The 18820-nt window shown below is 43.4% G+C and overlaps 1 protein-coding gene across 2 annotated transcripts; it reads right to left on the bottom strand.

The window, feature by feature from the left end:
* Nucleotides 1–1090: 1090 nt before the first annotated feature.
* commd2 (COMM domain containing 2) lies at nt 1091–15507 on the bottom strand. 2 transcript variants are annotated; one of them, XM_077233718.1, is made up of 6 exons: nt 15313–15499; nt 14507–14584; nt 8255–8337; nt 8002–8175; nt 4878–5115; nt 4306–4329 (listed from the first exon to the last, which is right to left on the bottom strand). In XM_077233718.1, the coding sequence occupies exons 1-5, from the start codon at nt 15377–15379 to the stop codon at nt 4918–4920; spliced, it is 600 nt and encodes a 199-aa protein (XP_077089833.1). In that variant the 5' UTR covers nt 15380–15499; the 3' UTR covers nt 4306–4329; nt 4878–4917. The 2 variants fall into 2 exon arrangements, with proteins under 2 accessions (XP_077089832.1, XP_077089833.1); XM_077233717.1 differs by having other exon boundaries at nt 1091–5115; nt 15313–15507.
* Nucleotides 15508–18820: the final 3313 nt, after the last annotated feature.

The raw sequence follows: 18820 nt of genomic DNA, 5'->3' as shown, positions 1-18820 counted from the left end.
AAATTCAACATTTAATAATAATGTGCATTCTCTTATTGTGCATTAATTATTCATGCACGTTTATGCCAATTTTGTCTTTCTTTATCATTTTTTAATACATTTTGAAACGTAATCACTTGGTCCAACTCTTATTTTTAGACCCCTTCCACCAGATACTTTTCCACACCATAGAAATGTTAAAAAAGAATAAACAGAGCAATTCCAAGAGGGTCCTCGCACCAAGGACAAAACTGCTACTTATTGTTATTATAATGTTTTTGTAATTATATAATAACACATATTGGACTAGCTAATACTAACTATTATTGTTAATAAAAATATTTCAGACCAGGCACAGAGCACTGAGACCCTACAGCCGCACTGCATTCTGGGATGTGCACTTGCATGCGCTGCTCTCGTGTCTGTGGAATACTGTTAAAGTTACACCACAACCTCTTGGTAAAGCCAACTAGAGCACAAGGGAGTGGATGACTTAGCTGACTTTAGATTAAACGTTAGCAATTAGCAAATTAATCATTATCCTGACACAAGGAAACAGTTTGCTGAAATCCAACAACAGCTGAATGACTCATGCTCATCATAACTGACTGAAGGAAGAAAGAGTTTGCTTCAGGCAGTTTTTACTCAAAGTAAACCTGATACCAATTTTTTTGCATTAAACTCACCCTGAAATCAAAATTTAAAAGCCTTATATTTTTTTATGGAATATTGCAGTGTTTATTATAAATTTTTTATCATTATTGTTTTAAATTCATGTTCCTTATATTCTTGAATCAGAATATCTTCCTCTTGCAGCATCTCTTCTCTTCTCTGTTGACGAGGGCGGGGCTATGACCTGTCAATCATATGAGATCAGCCAATTGCAAACCACAACCATCCAATCAACTCCCACACGGACTAAACCAAGCCCCGCCCACATTTGTTCTTGTTCCTGAAGCGCTTCACTCAGATATACGGCACAATAAGGAGGAAAAGACCAGCGCAACTTCAGTTTAATGCTGACTTAATAGGATGAATAGGATGTGTGTGTTTATGTTTTTATTACAGGAACTGATGAAAAACAAATAAAAACACGTGAATACAGTTCAAATGTTAACGTATTGAGGAAAAAGGCAGTTTAATGGTCATCTTGTTCTTATTACCAGGTCCATTCGGACTCTCGAGCACAAGAATGAGGACATCTGGCATTTCCATATAAAGTGTGGCACGCTCAGCTGCACTTCACACACAAATCTGCAGATGTAGTAAGTGCAGGAAATGCTAAAACACTGCAGATTCAGCCTGATCATTACTCCACACTGTGGACACTTAAGAAAGAGTGCAATAACTGATCAATATGACATTCAGTAAAATTGGTCCTAAATGTGCATTAGTGCTGGGAACGTAAACCCCTTGCCCAAAAATACACACGATACACCCTTCAGCTCCATGTGCACATACTTATTGTAAAGCAAAGGCATCTGTTAATACTTATGGCACAAATGAATCTATCAAATCTGCATCGATTTTTCTCTAAGAAATAACAAGAGCATCCCTGGTTTAAAGGGATAGTTCACCCAAAACTGAATATTCTGTCAGTATTTACTCACCCGATCATGCAGTTCCAAACCCGTAAGACTCTGTTCATCTTCGAAACACAAATGAAGATCTTTTTAATGAAATCTGAGATCTTTCTGTCCCTTGAGCGCTACGCAACCACCACTTTGCCGCTTCAAAGTTCATAAAGAGATTGAAAAGCGAATCCATATGAATTGAGCGGTTTAGTCCACATGTTCTGAAGAGACTCGATCACTTTATTTGAAGAACAGATTAAATTTAGTCTTTCATTCACATATAAACATGGATCAGCAGATGTACATGGAGCACATCAGTTATGGTAAACAGAAGCTCAAGCATGAGAACCAATGAGGTTCATTCACGCATCATCATGTCACGCAATTACAGTCGAGTTTCTGTTTATGCGCGCTGATCAATGTTTATGTGTGAATAATTCAATGCGTTCTCTTCAGATCTGGATTATATGGATTCAATCCATATGCATTTCTTTTACGATCTCATCTGTGAAGTTGTTTTAGCATCAAAGTTTTGGGTGAATAGACATAAATAGCTCAGATTTCATTAAAATATCTTCAATTGTGTTCTGAAGATGAACAGAGTCTTACGGGTTCGGAACGACACGAGGGTGAGTAAATGATGACAGATTTTAATTTCCGGATGAACTAACCCTTCACAGTAAAATTAAAACTATATTGAAGATTTCTGCACACAACTCTAATCAGGAGTAAATGCCCTTCCTTCCAGCATCAGACACACTCTGAGCGTGGGGTGTGTGTGTCTCTGAGCGTGCGGTGTGTGTTGAGGAGGTGTCTCTGAGCGTGGGGTGTGTGTTGAGGAGGTGTCTCTGAGCGTGGGGTGTGTGTGTCTCTGAGCGTGGGGTGTGTGTTGAGGAGGTGTCTCTGAGCGTGCGGCGTGTGTTGAGGAGGTGTCTCTGAGCGTGCGGTGTGTGTTGAGGAGGTGTCTCTGAGCGTGGGGTGTGTGTTGAGGAGGTGTCTCTGAGCGTGCGGTGTGTGTTGAGGAGGTGTCTCTGAGCGTGGGGTGTGTGTTGAGGAGGTGTCTCTGAGCGTGGGGTGTGTGTTGAGGAGGTGTCTCTGAGCGTGGGGTGTGTGTTGAGGAGGTGTCTCTGAGCGTGGGGTGTGTGTTGAGGAGGTGTCTCTGAGCGTGCGGTGTGTGTTGAGGAGGTGTCTCTGAGCGTGGGGTGTGTGTTGAGGAGGTGTCTCTGAGCGTGCGGTGTGTGTTGAGGAGGTGTCTCTGAGCGTGCGGCGTGTGTTGAGGAGGTGTCTCTGAGCGTGCGGTGTGTGTTGAGGAGGTGTCTCTGAGCGTGGGGTGTGTGTTGAGGAGGTGTCTCTGAGCGTGCGGTGTGTGTTGAGGAGGTGTCTCTGAGCGTGGGGTGTGTGTTGAGGAGGTGTCTCTGAGCGTGCGGTGTGTGTTGAGGAGGTGTCTCTGAGCGTGGGATGTGTGTTGAGGAGGTGTCTCTGAGCGTGGGGTGTGTGTTGAGGAGGTGTCTCTGAGCGTGGGGTGTGTGTTGAGGAGGTGTCTCTGAGCGTGGGGTGTGTGTTGAGGAGGTGTCTCTGAGCGTGCGGTGTGTGTTGAGGAGGTGTCTCTGAGCGTGGGGTGTGTGTTGAGGAGGTGTCTCTGAGCGTGCGGTGTGTGTTGAGGAGGTGTCTCTGAGCGTGGGGTGTGTGTTGAGGAGGTGTCTCTGAGCGTGGGGTGTGTGTTGAGGAGGTGTCTCTGAGCGTGCGGCGTGTGTTGAGGAGGTGTCTCTGAGCGTGCGGTGTGTGTTGAGGAGGTGTCTCTGAGCGTGGGGTGTGTGTTGAGGAGGTGTCTCTGAGCGTGCGGTGTGTGTTGAGGAGGTGTCTCTGAGCGTGCGGTGTGTGTTGAGGAGGTGTCTCTGAGCGTGGGGTGTGTGTTGAGGAGGTGTCTCTGAGCGTGGGGTGTGTGTTGAGGAGGTGTCTCTGAGCTTGGGGTGTGTGTTGAGGAGGTGTCTCTGAGCGTGCGGTGTGTGTTGAGGAGGTGTCTCTGAGCGTGGGGTGTGTGTTGAGGAGGTGTCTCTGAGCGTGGGGTGTGTGTTGAGGAGGTGTCTCTGAGCGTGGGGTGTGTGTTGAGGAGGTGTCTCTGAGCGTGGGGTGTGTGTTGAGGAGGTGTCTCTGAGCGTGCGGTGTGTGTTGAGGAGGTGTCTCTGAGCGTGCGGTGTGTGTTGAGGAGGTGTCTCTGAGCGTGGGGTGTGTGTTGAGGAGGTGTCTCTGAGCGTGGGGTGTGTGTTGAGGAGGTGTCTCTGAGCGTGCGGTGTGTGTTGAGGAGGTGTCTCTGAGCGTGCGGTGTGTGTTGAGGAGGTGTCTCTGAGCGTGGGGTGTGTGTTGAGGAGGTGTCTCTGAGCGTGGGGTGTGTGTTGAGGAGGTGTCTCTGAGCGTGGGGTGTGTGTTGAGGAGGTGTCTCTGAGCGTGGGGTGTGTGTTGAGGAGGTGTCTCTGAGCGTGGGGTGTGTGTTGAGGAGGTGTCTCTGAGCGTGCGGTGTGTGTTGAGGAGGTGTCTCTGATCGTGGGGTGTGTGTTGAGGAGGTGTCTCTGAGCGTGCGGTGTGTGTTGAGGAGGTGTCTCTGAGCGTGCGGTGTGTGTTGAGGAGGTGTCTCTGAGCGTGGGGTGTGTGTTGAGGAGGTGTCTCTGAGCGTGGGGTGTGTGTTGAGGAGGTGTCTCTGAGCGTGCGGTGTGTGTTGAGGAGGTGTCTCTGAGCGTGCGGTGTGTGTTGAGGAGGTGTCTCTGAGCGTGCGGTGTGTGTTGTCCTCTACTTGATGTTGCGCAGCACGCGTCTGCATCTCTGAACGTGTGGTGTGTGTTGTCCTCTACTTGATGTTGCGCAGCACGCGTCTGCATCTCTGAGCGTGTGGTGTGTGTTGTCCTCTACTTGATGTTGCGCAGCACGCGTCTGCATCTCTGAACGTGTGGTGTGTGTTGTCCTCAACTTGATGTTGCGCAGCACGCGTCTGCATCTCTGAACGTGTGGTGTGTGTTGTCCTCTACTTGATGTTGCGCAGCACGCGTCTGCATCTCTGAACGTGTGGTGTGTGTTGTCCTCTACTTGATGTTGCGCAGCACGCGTCTGCATCTCTGAACGTGTGGTGTGTGTTGTCCTCAACTTGATGTTGCGCAGCACGCGTCTGCATCTCTGAACGTGTGGTGTGTGTTGTCCTCTACTTGATGTTGCGCAGCACGCGTCTGCATCTCTGAACGTGTGGTGTGTGTTGTCCTCAACTTGATGTTGCGCAGCACGCGTCTGCATCTCTGAACGTGTGGTGTGTGTTGTCCTCTACTTGATGTTGCGCAGCACGCGTCTGCATCTCTGAACGTGTGGTGTGTGTTGTCCTCTACTTGATGTTGCGCAGCACGCGTCTGCAGTGGCCGCTCTTGAGCTCGGCCAGCGCTCGCTCCAGCTCCTGGATGAGCTTCTGCAGGGTGGAGGGGTCTGTCTGCAGCACACGGGCCCTGAGACCCGGCCCGTCCTCCAGGACCAGCTTCAGGGTCACGCTGGGCTTCAGCTGATGGCGGAGAGCCCGGCTGGACAACTGCAACGATACACACACACACACACCGTTAGGATACAGCTAGAGGTCATGTGACACTTTTATGCCTGGCAAACTTTAACATGTAGGGTCTTTTGGCATTTAAAAAGAATGCAATTTGTTCTTAATTTAATAATTTAATTAACATAATTAATTTGTTAATTATTAATTAATTATGCAATTTGTTAATAATTTGCATAATTCCTACAAATTATGCATTTGTAGGAATTTCCCTTTCAGACGCAACATTTATAGGAGGAGAGTATTTAAATGAATCACTCAACGTGATTTACTAAGGTTTGCGCACGTCAATTTACTGCTATGTGCGCCATTATTTATGCTAATAAAAACACGTCTTAAACCAGATGTAATTTGCGCTGCTCTTGGTAGATTGTGTTGGTCATTATGGAAATGACTCGGCTGTGTCTGTGTCCTTTAATGTGTGTGTCGTCAGCGGATCACGAGCAGAGCTTCACACTCTAATGCTAATCTGCCCTGTTTAGTCAACCATGGTTTACTGTGTCGTTTGGTTGTAATTCTGCTTGTAATATCTGTAAACTTGTCAGCTAGATAAAATGACCTAGATGGTTTTTAGTTTGGTCAAAACTACAATTTTTTTTTGAATAATTTTCCAGCAAAACTGTATATGAGAGTATTGCTGTCTTGGTGTTTACTGTATAATCATAACAACTATCATTTTCAGCTACTGTTGCAGTTTTTAAAATAAATAAAAAATGTGTAAAAATCTATAATAACAATGATTTTTTAAAATAATTTTGAAGTAAATAAATAATGCATGTAAAAATCAAAAATTTCCCTACAAAGTTTGAAATTTAAAGTGATAAATTTGAGTAGAAAATTATAGATTTAAAGGGCCCCTATTATGGATTTTGAAAATGACCTTTCATGTAGTGTGTAATATAGCTATAAATCAATGAAAACATCCTGCGAAGTTTTACATCTGAAAGTGCACCGCAGAGTTGACTGAGTCATTGAAATTAATCGTTTTTCAAACGTCAAGACGAAACATTAGCATATAGCGCGCGCAGACACCAGGGAAACTCGAACACGGCAGCTGATTCCTGTGGACACTGGATATCATCATGTCCAGAAGACGCTGTGCTCTACAATGTGAAGCTAAAGACAGTTTTTTTCACTGCGCATGTGAAGAATCAGTGGTTAAAGTTAATCTTTACCAGGATATCACAGCAATATAAAATTTGTGCTGTGTTCCCTTTATTTTACTGACGACTGCTTCTCAAATCTCGGAGTTCAATGCAGGATTCGCAAACCGCTTGCTCTTGAAAGATGGTGTTCAAAATACTTAGTTTTGAGTTTTATGTTGTGTAGGTCTCCTGCTAACTGGCTAACTCATGTTATCACTGTCTTACTGAAATACTTCTGCTGATCAGCTGTGGGCCACTATTACCTAAAACTGAAAGATAAAGCATGAAGTAAGATTTGTTTTACCAACGTTTATGTTACATCAGTCATTCACGCTAGAGCTCGGCTAATGTATGTACTGTTATTGATACAGTTTCCACGTGTTCACTGCAATATATTAGAAAAATGCTCTGTACATAAATAAGTACAAGTAAAATAATCGGTTTGTTGATGGACATGCACTTGTTAATGCTGATGGTGAGGAATTACAGTTGCAACATCCCATAATGTTCCTCAAACTGAGTAGCGCATCACTGAGAAACACTGAGTCCTGCTTGAGTCGTTCTTGTGATGGAGGTTCGGGATGAAGAACTAGTTCTTCCAGCGTTTCATCATCGGACTCGCGCTCGGATTGATATGGTAAAATCAACGTCATTGTTTGTTACTGTGTTTAGTTTACGGTCTAGGAAGACTCACGACAAGCAGAGCTGACGTTGTTTTGGCAATGGCCGTTTTTGTTTCCAATGACAACAGACTGAGCTGTCTGGCCAATCACAACAGACTGAGCTGTCTGGCCAATCACAACAGACTGAGCTGTCTGCCCAATCACAACAGACTGAGCTGTCTGCCCAATCACAACAGACTGAGCTGTATGCCCAATCACAACAGACTGAGCTGTCTGCCCAATCACAACAGACTGAGCTGTCGACCAATCACAACAGACTGAGCTGTCGACCAATCACAACAGACTGAGCTGTCGACCAATCACAACAGACTGAGCTGTCGACCAATCACAACAGACTGAGCTGTCGACCATCACAACAGACTGAGCTGTCGACCAATCACAACAGACTGAGCTGTCAACCAATCACAACAGACTGAGCTGTCTGGCCAATCAGAGCAGAGTATCTCGCAGAAAGGAGGGGTTTAGAGAGATTGGTTCAGAGAGATTGGTTCATCTGACGAGTCGTTTGAGAATCATTGAAAACGTAGTGATGTTCAAATGTATATTATGAGAAAATTAAAACGTTTTCTGAGCTTTGATTCATGTAAACCTGTTGTAGGAGACTCCACAACAACATTAGGAAACTTTAAAATAGCATAATAGGGGCGCTTTAACATTAACAAAAATGTTACATTTGTATTTTTTTTGTATTCGTGTTTTGTCATTAGAGGACAAAAAAAACCTATATTTATCAATAATTTGCTTTTTTTTAATATCTTCAGTATACATTTTAAATTTAGTTAAAGGTTTAGTCATTTTGCTTTGTGCATTTGTATATTTTAATTAGTTTAAATGTTTCTTTTTAGCTAGATTTTCTTTTTTTTCAGTTTTAGTTTTAGAAATTTTGGTACTAGTAGTTTTTCATCTAATATTTATATTTTAGTTTTTCATCTAACATTTATATTTCACTCTATTTGGTCTTTATTTCGAATAACCAGACTGATTTCTGTTAGTTCTAGTTCCCAGCTGATGTTTGTCCTCAGCCTGGCTGTGTCCTGCACCTGAACGTCGAGCCTCCACTCCAGGTTGTGGTAATGTGGGAGGCTGGGGGCGAGTTTGCCCAGGATCTGCCGGATCTCCTTCCTGTTCTCCAAATACAGCTGGAGAAGAAGCTGATTGAGCTCCTCTGAGAATCCCAACACCAGCACTGAGTCCTGGAAATCCTCCTCTGAAACCTGCAGATTACACATGGACACGTGCTTAAGCGAGGGCTCAGTGTCCCGCAGTGTCTGAGGTGGATAGGTGCACACACACCATGAGTTTGGCGCTCTCTGTGAGGAGGTACATCAGTCCCTCCACCCCGTGCTGGACGCTCTCGGCTGGCACATTCAGCTTCCCTGCCACAGCATCAACACATCAGCTCATACACACATCAGCTCATACACACATCAGCTCATACACACATCAGCTCATACACACATCAGCTCATACACACATCAGCTCATACACACATCAGCTCATACACACATCAGCTCATACACACATCAGCTCATACACACATCAGCTCATACACACATCAGCTCATACACACATCAGCTCATACACACATCAGCTCATACACACATCAGCTCATACACACATCAGCTCACACACACATCAGCTCATACACACATCAGCTCATACACACATCAGCTCATACACACATCAGCTCATACACACATCAGCTCATACACACATCAGCTCATACACACATCAGCTCATACACACATCAGCTCATACACACATCAGCTCATACACACATCAGCTCACACACACATCAGCTCACACACACATCAGCTCATACACACATCAGCTCATACACACATCAGCTCATACACACAACAGCTCATACACACATCAGCTCATACACACATCAGCTCATACACACATCAGCTCATACACACAACAGCTCACACACACATCAGCTCACACACACATCAGCTCACACACACATCAGCTCATACACACATCAGCTCATACACACATCAGCTCATACACACATCAGCTCATACACACATCAGCTCATACACACATCAGCTCACACACACATCAGCTCACACACACATCAGCTCACACACACATCAGCTCATACACACATCAGCTCATACACACATCAGCTCATACACACATCAGCTCATACACACATCAGCTCATACACACATCAGCTCATACACACATCAGCTCATACACACATCAGCTCATACACACATCAGCTCATACACACATCAGCTCACACACACATCAGCTCACACACACATCAGCTCATACACACATCAGCTCATACACACATCAGCTCATACACACATCAGCTCATACACACATCAGCTCATAGTACACACATCAGCTCATACACACATCAGCTCATACACACATCAGCTCATACACACATCAGCTCATACACACATCAGCTCATACACACATCAGCTCATACACACATCAGCTCATACACACATCAGCTCATACACACATCAGCTCATACACACATCAGCTCATCAGCTCATACACACATCAGCTCATACACACATCAGCTCATACACACATCAGCTCATACACACATCAGCTCATACACACATCAGCTCATACACACATCAGCTCATACACACATCAGCTCATACACACATCAGCTCATACACACATCAGCTCATACACACATCAGCTCACACACACATCAGCTCATACACACATCAGCTCATACACACATCAGCTCACACACACATCAGCTCATACACACATCAGCTCATACACACATCAGCTCATACACACATCAGCTCACACACACATCAGCTCATACACACATCAGCTCATACACACATCAGCTCATACACACATCAGCTCATACACACATCAGCTTATCAGCTCATACACACATCAGCTCATACACACATCAGCTCATACACACATCAGCTCATACACACATCAACACATACACACATCAGCTCATACACACATCAGCTCATACACACATCAGCTCATACACACATCAACACATACACACATCAGCTCATCAGCTCATACACACATCAGCTCATACACACATCAGCTCATACACACATCAGCTCATACACACATCAGCTCATACACACATCAGCTCATACACACATCAGCTCATACACACATCAGCTCATACACACATCAGCTCATACACACATCAGCTCATACACACATCAGCTCATACACACATCAACACATACACACATCAGCTCATACACACATCAGCTCATACACACATCAGCTCATACACACATCAGCTCATACACACATCAGCTCATACACACATCAGCTCATACACACATCAGCTCATACACACATCAGCTCATACACACATCAGCTCATCAGCTCATACACACATCAGCTCATACACACATCAGCTCATACACACATCAACACATACACACATCAACACATACACACATCAGCTCATGCACACATCAGCTCATACACACATCAGCTCATACACACATCAGCTCATACACACATCAGCTCATACACACATCAGCTCACGCACACATCAGCTCACGCACACATCAGCTCATCAGCTCATACACACATCAGCTCATACACACATCAACACATACACACATCAACACATACACACATCAGCTCATGCACACATCAGCTCATACACACATCAGCTCATACACACATCAGCTCATACACACATCAGCTCATACACACATCAGCTCATACACACATCAGCTCATACACACATCAGCTCATACACACATCAGCTCATACACACATCAGCTCATACACACATCAGCTCATACACACATCAGCTCATACACACATCAGCTCATACACACATCAGCTCATACACACATACACACATCAGCTCACACACACATCAGCTCACACACACACATCAGCTCACACACACACATCAGCTCACACACACATCAGCTCACACACACATCAGCTCACACACACATCAGCTCACACACACATCAACACATCAGCTCATACACACATCAGCTCATACACACATCAGCTCATACACACATCAGCTCATACACACATCAGCTCATACACACATCAGCTCATACACACATCAGCTCATACACACATCAGCTCATACACACATCAGCTCATACACACATCAGCTCACACACACCAGCTCACACACACATCAGCTCACACACACATCAGCTCACACACACATCAGCTCACACACACATCAGCTCACACACACATCAGCTCATACACACATCAGCTCATACACACATCAACACATCAGCTCATACACACATCAGCTCATACACACATCAGCTCATACACACATCAGCTCATACACACATCAGCTCATACACACATCAGCTCATACACACATCAGCTCATACACACATCAGCTCATACACACATCAGCTCATACACACATCAGCTCATACACACATCAGCTCACACACACATCAGCTCATACACACATCAGCTCACACACACATCAGCTCATACACACATCAGCTCATACACACATCAGCTCACACACACATCAGCTCATACACACATCAGCTCATAGACACATCCGCTCATACACACATCCGCTCACACACACATCAGCTCACACACACATCAGCTCATACACACATCAGCTCACACACACATCCGCTCATACACACATCAGCTCATACACACATCAGCTCATACACACATCAGCTCATACACACATCAGCTCATACACACATCAGCTCATAGACACATCCGCTCATACACACATCCGCTCATACACACATCAGCTCATACACACATCAGCTCATACACACATCAGCTCATACACACATCAGCTCATACACACATCAGCTCATACACACATCAGCTCATACACACATCAACACATCAGCTCATACACACATCAGCTCATACACACATCAGCTTATCAGCTCATACACACATCAGCTCATACACACATCAGCTCATACACACATCAGCTCACACACACATCAGCTCATACACACATCAGCTCACACACACATCAGCTCATACACACATCAGCTCATACACACATCAGCTCATACACACATCAGCTCATACACACATCAGCTCATACACACATCAGCTCATACACACATCAGCTCATACACACATCAGCTCATACACACATCAGCTCATACACACATCAGCTCATACACACATCAGCTCATACACACATCAGCTCATACACACATCAGCTCATACACACATACACACATCAGCTCATACACACATCAGCTCACACACACATCAGCTCATACACACATCAGCTCATACACACATCAGCTCATACACACATCAGCTCATACACACATCAGCTCATACACACATCAGCTCATGCACACATCAGCTCATACACACATCAGCTCATACACACATCAGCTCATACACACATCAGCTCATACTCACATCAGCTCATACACACATCAGCTCATGCACACATCAGCTCATGCACACATCAGCTCACACACACATCAGCTCACACACACATCAGCTCACACACACATCAGCTCACACACACATCAGCTCACACACACATCAGCTCATACACACATCAGCTCATACACACATCAGCTCATACACACATCAGCTCATACACACATCAGCTCATACACACATCAGCTCATACACACATCAGCTCATGCACACATCAGCTCATACACACATCAGCTCATACACACATCAGCTCATACACACATCAGCTCACACACACATCAGCTCACACACACATCAGCTCATACACACATCAGCTCATACACACATCAGCTCATACACACATCAGCTCATACACACATCAGCTCATACACACATCAGCTCATACACACATACACACATCAGCTCACACACACATCAGCTCACACACACATCAGCTCATACACACATCAGCTCATACACACATCAGCTCACACACACATCAGCTCATACACACATCAGCTCATACACACATCAGCTCATACACACATCAGCTCATACACACATCAGCTCATACACACATCAGCTCATACACACATCAGCTCATACACACATCAACACATCAGCTCATACACACATCAGCTCATACACACATCAGCTTATCAGCTCATACACACATCAGCTCATACACACATCAGCTCATACACACATCAGCTCATACACACATCAGCTCATACACACATCAGCTCATACACACATCAGCTCATACACACATCAGCTCATACACACATCAGCTCATACACACATCAGCTCATACACACATCAGCTCATACACACATCAGCTCATACACACATCAGCTCATACACACATCAGCTCATACACACATCAGCTCATACACACATCAGCTCATACACACATCAGCTCATACACACATCAGCTCATACACACATCAGCTCACACACACATCAGCTCATACACACATCAGCTCATACACACATCAGCTCATACACACATCAGCTCATACACACATCAGCTCATACACACATCAGCTCATACACACATCAGCTCATACACACATCAGCTCATACACACATCAGCTCATACACACATCAGCTCATACACACATCAGCTCATACACACATCAGCTCATCAGCTCATACACACATCAGCTCATACACACATCAGCTCATACACACATCAGCTCACACACACATCAGCTCATACACACATCAGCTCATACACACATCAGCTCATACACACATCAGCTCATACACAATCAGCTCATACACACATCAGCTCATACACACATCAGCACATCAGCTCACACACACATCAGCTCACACACACATCAGCTCATACACACATCAGCTCATACACACATCAGCTCATACACACATCAGCTCACACACACATCAGCTCATACACACATCAGCTCATACACACATCAGCTCACACACACATCAGCTCATACACACATCAGCTCATACACACATCAGCTCATACACACATCAGCTCATACACACATCAGCTCATACACACATCAGCTCATACACACATCAGCTCATACACACATCAGCACATCAGCTCATACACACATCAGCTCACACACACACACATCAGCTCACACACACATCAGCTCATACACACATCAGCTCATACACACATCAGCTCATACACACATCAGCTCATACACACATCAGCTCACGCACACATCAGCTCATACACACATCAGCTCATACACACATCAGCTCACACACACATCAGCTCATACACACATCAGCTCATACACACATCAGCTCACGCACACATCAGCTCACGCACACATCAGCTCATACACACATCAGCTCATACACACATCAGCTCACACACACATCAGCTCATACACACATCAGCTCATACACACATCAGCTCACACACACATCAGCTCACGCACACATCAGCTCACGCACACATCAGCTCACACACACATCAGCTCATACACACATCAGCTCATACACACATCAGCTCATACACACATCAGCTCATACACACATCAGCTCATACACACATCAGCTCATACACACATCAGCTCATACACACATCAGCTCATACACACATCAACACATCAGACCATCAACAACAGCACAGTAACACCACACAACTTCACTCACGTGCCGCTCCCTCGAAGATTTTAGGGTTTGAGCCCTTTTTCAGAAACTCCACAGCAATTCGGCCGAACTCTCCAACAACTGGCACACAGAAAACCACACTGAAGATCATATAGCCTATGATGCTTTATTATTATTTTGATTATGATGTGATTATGAAGTTTGTTAACATTATGAACAACATTAAGATAGACAGACTCTATGTAATCATTCACTATTCTCTATTATCACTATTCTAAAAAAAATTTTTTTTATAATATATATATATATATATATATATATATATATATATATATATATATATATATATATATATATGACAATTCAGACTTTGTCCTCAAAACTATTAGACAAAAAATATCTGATTTGCCAGATTTAACTCCCAATTCTGAGGATAAAAGTCTGAATTGTGAGATATAAGCAATTATAATCATTTTAATAAATCATATTCACAATTACATTTTTATTTTATTTCGTTCCGGAAACAAGCTTCCATAGTTTATAGTGCAAACGTCCATTTTTTTTTTTTTTTTTAGAAATTGAGAGAACGTTTTATCATTTTGAAAGATGTGAAACTAATAAATGTTATGTTAAAATGAAATATTTATGATTCCTTCTGTATAAACGCAAAATATCACATAACACTGACTATAATTATGTGTAAATACTAAAACAAAAATAGAAGCTAGTTGTGTTCTCAAACTTTTTAACCCCACTGTTAGGCTACTCATACATATTTATTACAGATAAACAGATACTAAACAAACAGTAAATATTATTTGGTTTCCTGCAGTTTTTGAATCACTTACCCGCAAAATCCACTTCTGATAAGAAACCTAAATGCTCCTTGTGTTCCTCAGATAAAACTAACAGCATTTTCGGACGCTTTTAATATATCATCACACAAAATAAAGCTAATATTTGTGAATGAAATGATGTTTAGTGAAGCTTCTCCTGTATTACGGTCACATGATCAGCTGTGCGCACCTCAATACAGTCCGAGTGAAACAAGCGGGGAGACAATTGTTCAGTTCCACTCACTCACGCAACCAGTCAACAGGGATTCAGATGTTGAATCATGCTTTATCAATGCACATCTAAAATAAGTAATATATAATAAAATGTGTGAAAATACACCAAAATTACACAATAACAACATATTTTAATTGCATTTCTATTCGTATTGTTTATTTGATCACGCTTCATGATGGATGTCACATGACAGTTTCTGTGGTCAAAAAAAGATGTCTTAAAAATATAATAAAAATAGAACTGACAAATGATGAATAAATGAGAGAAAATACAATTAAAATATGGATATAATATGAGTGTAATGAGGCAATGGCCCTGTCAGATTGTGTATAGCCTGTAGTAAGAGCTAAAGGTGTTATTGTTAAGCACGATTCCTCACCGGAGTCCCTACAATTCCTTCAGACATGACAATTAGGTTATTAATTTATATTTAATTTATTTATATATATATATATATATATATATATATATACATACATATATACATATATATATATATATATGTATATATATATATATATATATATATATATATACATATATACATATATATATATATATATATGTATATATATATATATATATATGTATATATATATATATATATATATATCTGTGATTTAACGAAATAGTAACTAAATAATAGTTCAAAATTAAATTAAATTAAAATCGTATTAAATTAAAGCTTAATAAAAGAATGAACTAGTGTGATGTCATTTTGAGTAAAATCAGGCCAAAACAAAGTTCGTTTGGAGTTCGTTTCGGGAGTTCAAACTCCCATTCATCAGTGGCGATGATGTAATAGGTGGGTGTGGCTCTGAGGCTCCGCCTTCTTCTGGTCAATGGTGATGATGTAATAGGTGGGTGTGGCACTAAGGCTCCGCCTTCTTCTGGTCAGTGGTGATGATGTATTAGGTGGGTGTGGTCTGAGGCTCCGCCTTCTTCTGGTCAATGGTGATGATGTAATAGGTGGGTGTGGCTCTGAGGCTCCGCCTTCTTCTGGTCAGTGGCGATGATGTAATAGGTGGGTATGGCACTAAGGCTCCGCCTTCTTCTGGTCAGTGGTGATGATGTAATAGGTGGGTGTGGCACTAAGGCTCCGCCTTCTTCTGTTCAGCCCTTCGAGTTCAGACCGTGTAAAAACATGAACACACTGGAGAGCCGCTTTATAGAAGAAATTTGAAGTGTAATTCTTATTGAAAAAGACACTGACACTGTTTTTTCATGTGTAATACTGTAAAGCTGCTGCTTTTAAAGCAATCTATTGTATAAATAAACGTGACGTGACTGCAGAGCTGGTTCAAACACCCACATCTCTATGATCAGATGCTTTCTGAACTGCTGTTTTCTCACCGCTGTCAGTTTTGTTGTGTGTTTATGTTGTTACTGAGAGGAAAGTGTGCAGCACATATTCTCATATTCATCTAAACGCAGATCTCATCGTGGACGGCGTCGGGATGTACACTAATAGTAAAAAACTAGTCACACATTTCAAACTTCTTTTTACCCCTAAGTGAAGAACGAAACTAAGTTTTCTGACCGTATATCGTATGGTTATGGTTAGTGTTTAGGTCAGGGATTAGGATTTGTTTGAGCTTTGTTTAGGCATGGCCATTATGGAGGGGTTAACTAGCCAAACACAGAGCCACAGTTTCCACACTTTTCAGGAAGTCAAACTCCAAACGGATCATCCATACTCTGGGAAACATGGAAGTATTTAAACATTGTTATTGTTAACTATAACCAACCTAGCAATGGCCGAGCACTAAATGGGATTTTCTCTGAGAGTTCGGCCATAAAGCAGTTAAAGGTTTCCTGAGGGATGTTGACTATCTTGTCTGATTTTATAGGATCCATTGATGAGGAAATGCCTGCGACTGATGTCTGGAAAAGAGTGAGGAAACTGCCCGTCTTCCACGCTCCCGTCACTATTTCCAGCTGGCAGGATTTCCTCTGCTCTTCCTCCCACATACCCTGTTCCTCTCCTCGTCTCCTCTACATGGTTTGGGAGGAAGCAGCTGTGGCAGCGCTACTGATGCACTCTGGGAAGGTGGAGGAAGGGTCCACAAAGGGTGATGTCACTGGGAAGCCACGGATGAGTCTTTGACCTCTATACATCCTCTCAATGCTCTGCCTCCAGGATTTGAGGACGTCTTCTGCATGGGAAAGGCATCACTATGCACTGGATCACCAAACTTTATTCCCAATGGATGGCGTCGTCTTGCTTGAGCCTTGTAGCCTTGAGGTCTTGTTCAAAAGATAGATGTGCATTGCTGGAGAGAACCCAGGAAAGTTGACAATAGTGTAAAGTTGTCCGACATCGGAAACTTCAGTGGTCTGGATGGGCGATCTCGCAGAACGAATGGACAAAGGAAGGATCTTCTGCTTCTGATCCTCCTAATGTTGTATACGTACTGCCGGCACATCCGGGAACTTAACTGTCGATTTCGTGAAAGATGCATCAACAAAAGCCGTGATTGGGCTATATTTGGCCATGATTGGGCTATATTTGGCCTTGATTGGGCTATATTTGGCCGTGATTGGGCTATATTTGGCCATGATTGGGCTATATTTGGCCGTGATTGGGCTATATTTGGCCGTGATTGGGCTATATTTGGCCGTGATTGGGCTATATTTGGCCGTGATCGGGCTATATTTGGCCATGACCGGGCTATATTTGGCCATGATCGGGCTATATTTGGCAGTGATTGGGCTATATTTGGCCATGATCGGGCTATATTTGGCCGTGATTGGGCTATATTTGGCCATGATCGGGCTATATTTGGCCGTGATTGGGCTATATTTGGCCGTGATTGGGCTATATTTGGCCGTGATCGGGCTATATTTGGCAGTGATTGGGCTATATTTGGCCATGATCGGGCTATATTTGGCCGTGATTGGGCTATATTTGGCCGTGATCGGGCTATATTTGGCCGTGATTGGGCTATATTTGGCCGTGATTGGGATATATTTGGCCGTGATTGGGCTATATTTGGCCGTGATTGGGCTATATTTGGCCGTGATTGGGCTATATTTGGCCGTGATTGGGCTATATTTGGCCGTGATTGGGCTATATTTGGCCGTGATTGGGCTATATTTGGCCATGATCGGGCTATATTTGGCCGTGATTGGGCTATATTTGGCCATGATCAGGCTATATTTGGCCGTGATCGGGCTATATTTGGCCATGATTGGGCTATATTTGGCCGTGATTGGGATATATTTGGCCGTGATTTTGCTATATTTGGCCGTGATTGGGCTATATTTGGCCGTGATTGGGCTATA

Source organism: Siphateles boraxobius, unplaced genomic scaffold, assembly GCF_051911475.1.
Source record: "Siphateles boraxobius isolate OS27281-9 unplaced genomic scaffold, OSU_SipBor_1 184, whole genome shotgun sequence".
Taxonomy (NCBI): Eukaryota; Metazoa; Chordata; class Actinopteri; order Cypriniformes; family Leuciscidae; genus Siphateles; species Siphateles boraxobius.
The sequence above is the reverse complement of the archived record's forward strand: the minus strand, read 5'-3'. Positions and strand labels throughout refer to the sequence as shown.

Bases quoted from the DNA above. Each gene is read 5' to 3' on its own strand.
- commd2 (XM_077233717.1), bottom strand. From the start codon at position 15,379: ATGCTGTTAGTTTTATCTGAGGAACACAAGGAGCATTTAGGTTTCTTA. The intron at 14,585-15,312 runs GTAAGTGATTCA...TCTGTGTGCCAG, and splicing joins ATCAGAAGTGGATTTTGCGG to TTGTTGGAGAGTTCGGCCGA. The intron at 8,338-14,506 runs GTGAGTGAAGTT...ATGCTGTGGCAG, and splicing joins AATCTTCGAGGGAGCGGCAC to GGAAGCTGAATGTGCCAGCC.